This window comes from Cydia fagiglandana, chromosome 3 (assembly GCF_963556715.1).
Source record: "Cydia fagiglandana chromosome 3, ilCydFagi1.1, whole genome shotgun sequence".
Classification (NCBI taxonomy): domain Eukaryota; kingdom Metazoa; phylum Arthropoda; class Insecta; order Lepidoptera; family Tortricidae; genus Cydia; species Cydia fagiglandana.
In genome coordinates, this window is record NC_085934.1 from 12,489,110 (window position 1) to 12,500,216 (window position 11,107).

General features: G+C 37.1%; 1 protein-coding gene across 1 annotated transcript; it reads right to left on the reverse strand.

Moving 5' to 3' along the window:
• Positions 1–1,230: 1,230 nt before the first annotated feature.
• On the reverse strand, positions 1,231–7,010 carry LOC134680447 (cilia- and flagella-associated protein 161-like). Its single transcript, XM_063539578.1, has 6 exons — positions 7,005–7,010; positions 4,771–4,939; positions 4,038–4,279; positions 2,700–2,858; positions 1,422–1,511; positions 1,231–1,326 (listed from the first exon to the last, which is right to left on the reverse strand). Exons 1-6 carry the CDS (start codon positions 7,008–7,010, stop codon positions 1,231–1,233), a joined length of 762 nt encoding a protein of 253 aa, XP_063395648.1.
• Positions 7,011–11,107: the final 4,097 nt, after the last annotated feature.

The following is an 11,107-nucleotide window of genomic DNA, read 5'->3' on the forward strand; positions in this document are numbered from 1 at the left end:
AAAGAGGATATGATAAAGAAAGGAGTGAGTGCTGAGGACACGAAAGACAGAGGAGAATGGAAGAGAAAAACATGTTGTGCCGACCCCACATGACGTGGGATAAGGGCAGGGGAAAGAAGAAGAAGACTTGATTTTTATAGGCAAAACTCAACTTTTTTGTTTTCGCTAGGCCGACTGACGGTTTTCGCAAATCAAAAGACTGAATGCTGCGAATGCTTACACCATCTCATTAGTACCAATTAGAAATAATCCTCTAGGAATAAATTTCCTTATTGTCACTTGAAATTTCTCAAGCTCTGTCAAATTATATTCACAATGCAAAAAATTACGATCGGATTTGCGACGAATCCATTCGAGGATATTCATGACACTTTTAGAGCAATTCTTATAACGAAGCATATGACTTATTCATGGTTTCGAAGGTAGACGCAATAAGTCCGATGCCTTCAGATGGAATACCGCATATTAAACGAGACGATAACGAACGAAAACAAATTTATGACACAATCACCTTCCTCTAAGGTTTTTCACTGTATCTAATGTAGGTATTTAATTGGTTACATTATACCTTTTATATTTACCTAGTATTACCCAAGCCTTTTGGGTAAAGCCCAAATTTAAATAGATAAACTTGAGTTTATATTGATATATGACGCGCACTTATTGCGCTCCAAATAAGAACGTGTTACATATTTTTGCGGCCCTAGTTGTGTATGATACTATTGCTGATGACTGTACCTAAGTAGTATTACGCAAGCCTTTTGGGTAAACTCTTAAAATTAAATCATCTTTAACTGTGTATTCGGCCTTTACCCGTATATATATGTATATCTAGGTCTACCTAGCATTGGGAGGGTAATGTCAGTGATGATGCAACACCTAACATTACCCAGCCAGTGTTTGGTAAACAGAGATGTGTAGGTACGTGTAAACGCCGAATACAGATTAATGTTGTTTAATTTTCGGACTTTCTCCAAAAGTCTCAGATAATACTAGTTATACCAGGGTAAACTTGAGTTTAACTATCTTTCTAACAGTACCCGCAACACATACAAAAAATAATAATACGGTCGAATTAATAACCTCTTTTATTTTGGCGGTAAAAGTAAAAATAACGATATTACAAAGTAATAAATAAAAACTAACAAAAAGTCTATAATATGAAAAATGACCGTTCATAATGCAACAGGGACATGAATATGCCAATATTCTGCCCTGCTGAAAAGTCAGTCAGTCTTTGGCGATGGGAATGTGAATATGCCAAACGTTATTCGGCAATTCGCGCCCAAATATGTCTAAGCAGGTTTTCATCGTGGGAGCGAAAAACTGTAACAAAACATGACACACTTAATTAATTTCTGGCATTTATTCAAATAGGACTAATCAAATCTTAATTAAATTCCTCGACTTTGATGACTTACTCTCCCGTAGAATCCCAATTCGCACTTCCCGGTGTCCACGCCTAAATTAATATTGGTGGCGCAATGATTTATTATAATGTCTTCATTTACCTAAAAATTAAATATTTTATTTGATTTGAATTGTTAGCAGATGCGTCTACAAAAATGTTCTTGACATCTTGTCGACGATATTCTCGGTATTTATATACCGGGTGTGGCCTGTAACACGAGCAAATAATTAAAACATAGATTGTACTCCTCAAACGGTGACACTTTTGTTCAACAACTTTTAAAAATTATGAAGTAATTAGACTCCCTATTTTTCATACAAAATAAATATTATCTTCAATGGACGCCATCGGCACGCCATATCATTGTGATTGACGTTGCTTGTCACGCCTTAAACATAACAAAATTCGCAATACATTGCGGCTTAGAATAAACTTTAAAGTGTATTAAAAATCAAACCACAAGTTATTTTTAAAAGTCGCTGAACAAATGTTGGTCAGTATGAGGACTACAGCCTACAGTTTAATTTTTTGCTCATATTACAGGCCACACCCGGTATACATACCTACATGGAATGCCGAGTAATCCAATATCGACTGGAGCCCATAGACGTCACATGCGCATTGCCAAATTTTTATACTTGTATGTATATATTTTACCCATCTAGTAAAGTACCTACGTATGACATATGAATAAAAATTTACTGCTTAGGCAACTTACTAAAGCCAGTGCCCTGTTTACCAAAAGCTTGTAACTTGTAATACAAGTGGAAGTCCCTTTCTAAAAAAAGCTATCAAAAGGGGAGTTCCATTTAGTTCCAGTTCCAGTTACAAGCTTTTGATAAACAGGGCATTGATCTTTGATAAAACGGTACTCGCTCGGGTGCTCTGTCAACCACACTTACCGACAGAAAAATAACTATATATATAGGTATACAGTATAATTTTAAGCTTTGGGCCTTGCCCGGCTGCCGGCGGCACCCTAGGTTAGGTTTTTTATAATGTGTTTATATATTTTTTGTAATGTTTTGCAAGTGTTTTTATATTGTATACTTTTATACTCACATTGTAAAACCCTAACCTAAGAGCCAAGTTAAATAAAGATAATAATATTTAATATATAGTGTAAATAGTAGGCCAGTAATGGTCGCCCGTAGGTTGGAGCCGTTGGAGCTAATTCCCTAGTTACACTTCCTTTTAAATTCGATCTTTCCAGCAGTATGTCCCGCATACCAATTAATAAAAAAATATTTTTTTTATAAAAAGACAAATCAAAAGTAGGTAGGCTTACAGGGACTGGTTTTCCATTCTGTTCAAAGCGAGAGATGTTAGGCCTCTGGACGGGCAGGATTCGCCAGCGCGTGCTTGACAGCGCGTGCTCGCTCAGGAACAACGGGAACTTTCCGCACAAACCTGGGATTGGGTTCGGGTCGAACCTCACATAAAGGGGCTAAAAATAATGTAGTAGTATAATAATTTCCAGACGTCAATACTTATATGAAACTAGTAACCTGCCTCGGCTTCGCACGGGTTACACAAAGACGCTTAGCACACAGAGGGTTTACCGCGAACCACGTTCGACGTGTTGCCTCCCTGTCACACTTACGTACGAATTTACAAGTGCGACAGAGAGGCAACACGTCGAACGTGGTTCGCGGTAGGCCCTGAGGATACGATTCGCACGTCGTTCAGTACTTGTTGAGTTATACACACCTACATAGGTACAGTCAGCGATAATTATGTAGTAGGCAGCATCCAAAGTATTCAAATAATCCAGTACGCCATACAAATTATATTATTATGGTGTACCAACTATTTGAATAAAGGTTTGCATCAAATTACTTTTTCTCAAAAATGGACGGCAAAGTCGACTTTGCCGTCTATAAAATAGGTCGCGAAGCGCGTAGTTTATGGTCACTCAAAAATTAAAAAGTTAAAAACATTGCAGTCTCGCTTTTGGGACTGCAATGTTGCATACAAATTCCATTATTTGTCGAGTTCCAAACTTTTTAAAATTTGAAATGGCCATATTAAATGAAGGCACAGGCCCATTAAACAGCCAAACAGATGATTAGTACCGCGACTATTTAGTTGTCTCAAATAGGTTGGCGTATTTTCGGCAGAAAAATACACTTCTATTTTTTTATTAAAAAAATAAAAAGGCGGCAAGGGCTTTTTTCTGTGAATACCGTGTGTGAAGAACGTTGGTTTTGTAAAATATTTCAATGATATTTATATTTCTTGCACCATTTTTGAGAAAAGCACTATATATGACTCGGCTGGAAGGCTACTTGCTGGCTTCGGATTCAATTAAACGGACTCCCAAGGTCGTCCGTTTAAAACGAATCCTCAGCCTGCAAGTAGCTACTTCCGAGCCTCGACAATAATGTACTATTCTTCTCCTAGAGTTAATTAATAAAATGCAACTTTCAGCTGATTGCATGGAATAAAGAGAGCCTTTCCGAACGAGTGTGGTGAAAAATGTTTTTTTTTACTTTATGTGGATAATAAAGACTTTGGCAAGACTTTGCATGCGATTATCGATACAATGCGGGATACATAATCTATCGATTAAATTCGTTGCAGCTATAGTCGGGGTACCTATAGGCACATTTTTAATTATTATCACCTTTGTCTTCACTGTTTTAGAGAGAGTTAGAAGAAATTCCTGATTATACTTCAAAACTTCGTGTTCCCGATTGCAGTAATCGGCACTGGTTATCACGAAGGTGTGTTTTTCTTGTGGCACCACATCCTGGTGAGCTACCACCGAGCATCCATCGCGGAGGTCTTGTGAGTACAGTATTTCATCAGCCGAAATGCGACCACCCAAAAAGAGACCCTTAAATTCCGCACTAGTAGTGTTTGAAACTGCAAGAATGTAGTTGCAGTATTGTTACTCTGCATTGAAAATTTAAAAACCTGAGTTAAAATGTCAACATTTAAGAGCCTGATACAATGTGAAACTGCTTAAATCTGATTTACAATTCTTAGGCGTCTTTCTAATTGAAGCGCTAGCAAGCAAGCAGCATCAGGTTAAGGTTACAAAACGTTATTTCACTTCAATACTTTAGTTTGGGGTGTCATTAGAAAGGTCTTTTAAGACTTCTAGGTTGAATGATACAGTAAATATTTTCGGAAATAATCGCTCCGAAAAAAAATGTGTAACCTAAATTTTAGACCGTGAGACCCTGGCTAACCCTCAGGGAAAGACCAAAAATTCAATTCTAAGCCAATTCATCCAAAATCCTATTGCTATTAATATGAAATAAATAGCGATCGATCATAAGTGCGGATATCTACAATATATACCAAATAAATAATCTACATCCATCTAGCATATACTTTTGAAAGTTTCTAACCTGATACATGAGGTGCAAGCAATGAAATCTTGGCACCGAAATTAATAGTTCCCGTAGACTGAGTCAAGACGGTTGTTTTATTAAGGTTTTCAGTCATCTTGTAGTATTTCGCAAGTACCATTTTCTCGTTACCATTTTCCGTTTGGTTCCGAAATGCATCCAATTTGTCCTAAAAATGGATTGATCAAATTAAATGACGGTCGTCGTTACGAGGGCAGTTTCAGGAGCACATTGGTCAGCGGCGAGTTACTGCCTGCCTTGATATCGTGCTTTATACACTAATGGTTGATGGTAAACATTGTTATGGCAGGTCTCCGGAATTCTCAGCAATAGTCCAATCTTATGACCAGCCAAACTTCAACACCATAACCGGCACTCTTCTCCACTGTATTTACAATAAGCCCCTACGCCCCAGCTGGGACCGATTTACAGGTATCTATTTGCTCCCGTGAATGGGTTCTAGCTGGTACATAACATCAAATTTATCCTAAAGGGCCTCTGCGCTGTTGGCTTCGGCCCCACGCACGCCTCTCAAAGGTCTGGGACCACATGATCCCGAGATTAAGTAAGATATACAAATAATAATAATGAAGTACGTTAACGAGCGCATATTGATGCGCTCGTATAGTGGTTAAACAACAACTTTGCCCCCTTGTAAAAAATTGTATACATATTGATGTATACAATTTTTTATATACAATGATATACATTTTTTTGCTTTGCCCCCTTGTAAAACATTGATATACAATGTTTTACAAGGGGGCAAAGTTGTTGTTTAACCACTCACACTAAATATTGGGATCCGAGCAAGCGAAAGATTCTAAAATTCTGTGTTAAATAAACTATTTGAGACTACCGAGAGAAACAAAAATTTTCACCACACCAACGCGAATTAAGAAAATACTTGATAGTAAAGCATTACCTACTAATAAAATTCAAATGAACGCTATTAAATATATAAATTGTATGTACAGATGTCAATCACAATGAAAAAATCAACGTTGATCAACTCTGGTCAATTGCGATCGTTGGAATTGGTAACGCATTGGACTGGCAATCCAATGAATGTGGGTTCGAATCCCACGATGACCAGAGTTAAATATATTTTAAAATTTATATCAAATTACCTACTTTGCCACTCTTATGGGTAAAATATGCTACATTTGTCGTCAGTTTCTGAAGAATAAAGAGAAGTTTAAGTAACTGGTGTCATGCTGGTGCGGTGGAAACATTATTGTATCGTCGATCATAGCCTTGATTTAATAATCTCCTTCATTATTCTAAAAATCCAATTTACTCGTACATATCGATTGATTTGTAAGAAATCTAACCTTCCTGAGCACCACAAAAGTCTCGTGAAACAGAACGGAATAATAGCAATGCGAAGCCGCTATCATTTTACTAACGAACAGAATAACCTCACCTCCAAGTTGGAAGCTAACTATTAATAAAACTACTAACTTTACCTGCTCCAATAGTTTATCTTCATACCAATTACCAATACGTACGCGGTTACAGTAATTTCCCTTCATTTAGTTTCGAATTAAACATACAGGAAAAAAGTAAAAATAAAAAATCTTTATAAAAATCTGCGGCATAAAACGATAGAAAACTAAAATGACACGATGTTCACGTCATGTTTAAGTCAGTTATTGACTTTCACAAGACAAGAATTTGTAAAAAAGTTTTTCTTACCTATACCATTTTTTGTCTTTTGCATATTTTTACACATAGTCTCCCTTTGACCACGAACACTGCAATTTGTTATGGGGCCCAATACATTTCACGGCTCTTCTCTTTCCAAGACAGATTTATATAATAAACAAAAATACAGGATGGGCAAAAAAAATTGCACTTTTGAAACATTGTCAGAAATAAAACTATACAAGATATTTTTAATTTCATGTAATCTTTCTAACAACAATTTGATACATTTTTGCAGATGCATATTTAATGCAGAATTGCAGATGGAGCGAATATTATCATATCCGTCTCGGCGTTGGCACTCCTAAAATCGATTTTTATACAATCTTCCATGTACTTCTTGTATTGTATCTTCAATATTTTGTCATGAAGGTATTAAAATGATTTCTAGCTTGCTGGGAATTAATTCCTCGATTTACGTTCATCGGAAGAATTAATTCATTTTCAAAAGATTTTTATTTTACACCTAGTAAGTACAGATGTACTTAGTAGTAGATTAGATTTTCCATCGTTTTTTCACGGAAACTTACCAACATGTCTTGCTATTGCAGTTTCGGTATAGAAAGTAATGACATTGTCTGAACTAGCATTATAAATACGAACGTTTCTGAGAAAATACGATGGAAAACTCTCCTGGATGCTCTCCTAACCGATTTCGGCCACAGCGACTGCGTGCTGTGGAGTAGGCAATTTTTAACTCGTGTTATAAGAGTAGGTATAGGCAGCTGATCCACTCTCTGGTGCGCCCTTAGGTGGCTCACGTACCTTATCTTATTGCTAAATACTCGAGCGCATTTTGAGCACGTCAGCACACCACCTATATAATTGTAGGAAATTGAGGCTGGCGGCCGAGCCTTAAGCTCATCTCGTTTTTTGTCGAGCTCATTGCGGCGTTCAGCCTCAAAAACGCTAACTCGATCACGCATGAGGAAAACAATTATGCACTGCATCAGATAAGTACTGGAATCAGTATAAGTAGGGCTACCGCCAATACCGAAAATCGTCAATTGCGGGGATTTTTCTCTGTCACTCTAATTACGCCTTCATTGTAGTAAAAGAGAAAGATCCCCGCAATTTGCGAATTTCGGTTTTCGCGGCAGCCGCTCTGGAGTGATAATTATGCCCGAATTTGTAACACACAGAACTTTTGTTCGATTTTTTTCTACACTTCCTTCGTAAAGGTAAACCTACTTATTTCCTTGCATCATTAAATCAAACAAACGTAAAATGGAATGAAATACTTACAACTTTATAATAATTAAATAAATTAAAGTTAAAAATATAAACAAACTACATTTATAAAAATACAAGTAAAGACTTACATAATAAAATGTAACATGGTCATGATTTTTGTGTTTTATGTAGATAAAATTAACAAAGTGGTTAAAATTATGCTGTTCGTTGACTTTTTCCATCGTTGGTCCGGTTATCCCTGCCGAAATAGTAATTATTCTTTTAGTGCGCATGAATTGATGGCAAGCAAGCTGCACGCTACATCGTAGCCGGTAGCGAAGTATGCTACGTATGTGTGCTGAAAGGGGGCTCTACAAATATATTTCTCCAAAACAACGTCATCTCGGCTAACAAGCTATTTAGGTATACCTACTCGGCATAATATTACGTATCATATTGTATTTTCTCCAGTTTAAGCAATTTTGAAAGTACAAAGTTCCGTAAATTTGCTTAACATCATGCCCAACAGTGCTGGCTTAAAAAATGGTGATTTTTAGTGTTCCGTACAAAACTTTGTTTACGGAACACTTATGGGATCACTTCGGTCTTGCAAATCAGTTAAATACGTTTTTCTCAGAGACCGTTTGACATAGATACCTAAAATTTGGAACAGTTATAGCAATTACCACCACTCATATTGTAAATAAGTCAAAACTGCTTATTTCTTATTAAAGGGGGAAATTTAGGGGGTTGAGAGGGGTAGGCTGAAACTTTTTTCATTTGTAAGAATCGTGTGGGGTACCATTAGAAAGCTTGCAAAAAATTGAGTCGATGGACTGATTTTGACTTCATTTTAGACTGCAATATTTTCGTCAAAAAATGCATTTAAAGTTGCAAGTTTTCATACAAAAATTTTCACCTCTGTCCTGGCGATTTTCGCGAAAACTATAGCTAACAGGCAGCTGACCAGTCAATACCCAACTTAAAGAAGCATGGAGACGGCGGGAAAATTATCAGCTTAACTTTATCTTTATTAGTTTTTCAACTGCAGCTTGACCTTTGGTTGCTTAGGGCTAGCTAACTGATGCTTACACTGGTCAATTCATATTAGGCGAGAAACATCCTTAGTTAAAACTTTGGCATTGGAAATTTATGACTTATGTCTTTGACACAAAGTTTAATTCTTCTTGCTTATTTTTGTGGGATATTTAATTTTATCTCAATAGCCTACTATAAGTATGAGAGAGATCTACAAAATACGACCTTATTATATTGCAAATAAGTTTCAATTTCGAACGGGCTTTCCAACCAATGGACTAGGCATCTCAAATATCTGAAAAATTCAAATTAAGAATTCCGTTCTTGACTGTCGTTGTGTTTTTTTTTTCCACAATAGGACACATAGAGTTAGTGAGGCGTATAGAGATAATAAAGTCATTTAATATTTATGAACAGCTTTGGCCTCATGTATAGATTTTATTGAGAGTATCTGATTCGTCGAAACAATATACACAATATTCCTTTTCATTAAGTACCATTACATTTATGTATTAATTGTATAATTATAATATCTATTAATTATATTCAGTACTTATGTATATTTTTGAACGGATCGGTGAGCAACAAGATTCAGGGCTATAACCGCGAAAATAGAAGTTCGCAAATTGCGAGCATTTTTCTCTGTCACTCTAATTACGCCTTCATTGGAGTAAAAGAGAAAGATCCCCGCAAATTGCGAATTTCGGTTTTCGCGGTAGCCCCTCAGTCCTGTTACGAGAAAATAATTTTGGAAGATATTAATAGTATATGACAGCTAAATATCACAGTTTTTAGAAACAAAGGTAAAATTGACGAAATATTTAAAGTAAGCCGATCTTGTTTTTTAGCAGTTCTAAATAATATTAAAGTCTATATATATGGCATAGAACTAGAAACAAAATCAAATAAAAAATAATAATGAGTTCTAAATTCAAATTGAAGGAGTATACATTTAAGGTATTATAGGCCAAGCGCGCACCACGATATTAATTTTTGCGACACGATTTTAGAATCCCGCTGTAACATATCGCAGAAAATTCACTGCGCGCACTGCGATGAAAAAGTTGACGATTTGTTCATTCTCAACATGGATTTCGTACCAGTCGCTTGTCATGAAACGTGTCTTTAATATGTGATTGCTGTATGACTTTGAGCATTTATAACACAAAGGTGATCCCCGTCTATTTCCATAATTAAATGGTCAACATCTAGCGTCTCATTTTGAGACTCCATTGGAGATGCAGGTGCCGAGATGTTGGGGTTTGGAGAGCGAAATGCCGACTTCGGTATTCAAACACAAAGCAATAGTACAAGAATCTAACTAAATGCAAAGGCCGAAGGAGCGATTCGAAGATCCGAAGCGTCCGACAGACGCGCGCCTCCCGTAACTTTTCCAAGTATTTTTAAGTACAAGTACAAAACAGATAGGTACAGAAATCAATCTACATACAAAGAGCGCTCGAGCAACGCACACACAGACACTGCTCACGGACACGATATCTCGGACCGGTTGGGACCACTGCGAGCGCGAGTGCCATCCGCTTGAGACACGCGTCTGTGAACTTTTTTGTGCAATAATGGAGAAACAAAACGAAAAGTTATTATAACTGTTCAGTGGACGGTTGTTTAAATTCAACATTAAACGGGGAATTGTCGTTTTTAAGCTACCAGTGGTTTCAGAGAGAATGCGAATGCGAATTGATTAGATTGTACATGAGAATGCGAATTTATTACACTTGCATTTCGCCAATCTCGAAATCATCACAAGATATTTTCTGTGACAAATTTGTAATATAACAATGACATTAAAATTAAATTACATATTTGAGTTATTAATGTTATTTTTAATTTATATTTACATTGTTCTCGCTTCATCCTCAACAATAAATCAAACAACTAGATACGAGATACGATACGATAGATTCGAGTGCCACTACCACGATAGTTTTTTGTGCATAAGCCAAGTTCGCAACCCTAGAGCGACCGCCGAGCGTAGGTATGAAAGGTAAAGTACATACATGTGATTGACTTCTGTACCTATCTGTTTTGTGGCCGAAGGCCCGAAGCCTGCAAGATGTCAGTGGTTAAACACAGAACTGACAGCCTGGACGCTTCGGGCCTTCGGCCCTACGCGGAGCTCGGCCTTCGGCCTTCGCATTTAGATACTTATACTATTGTTCTGTGTTTAAGTACTAACATCCTGGACGCTTCGGGCCTTCGGCTTTCGCATTTAGACACTTGTACTATTGTTCTGTGTTAAAGCACTGACATCCTGGACGCTTCGGGTCTTCGGGCTACGCGGAGGTCGGCCTTTGGCCTTCACATTTAGACACTTGTACTATTGCTCTGTGCTAAAGCGATGATATTTCGCTAAAGCTCGGCCTTCGGCCTTCGCACTTAGACACTTTGTACTATTGTTCTG

Excerpts from the sequence above, each read along its gene's own strand:
- LOC134680447 (XM_063539578.1), bottom strand. Across the intron at positions 4,280-4,770 it reads GCTTGCACCTCATGTATCAG|TTTCAAACACTACTAGTGCG; the intron begins GTTAGAAACTTT and ends ACATTCTTGCAG. Across the intron at positions 1,512-2,699 it reads AGAATGGAAAACCAGTCCCT|GTAAATGAAGACATTATAAT; the intron begins GTAAGCCTACCT and ends TTTAATTTTTAG.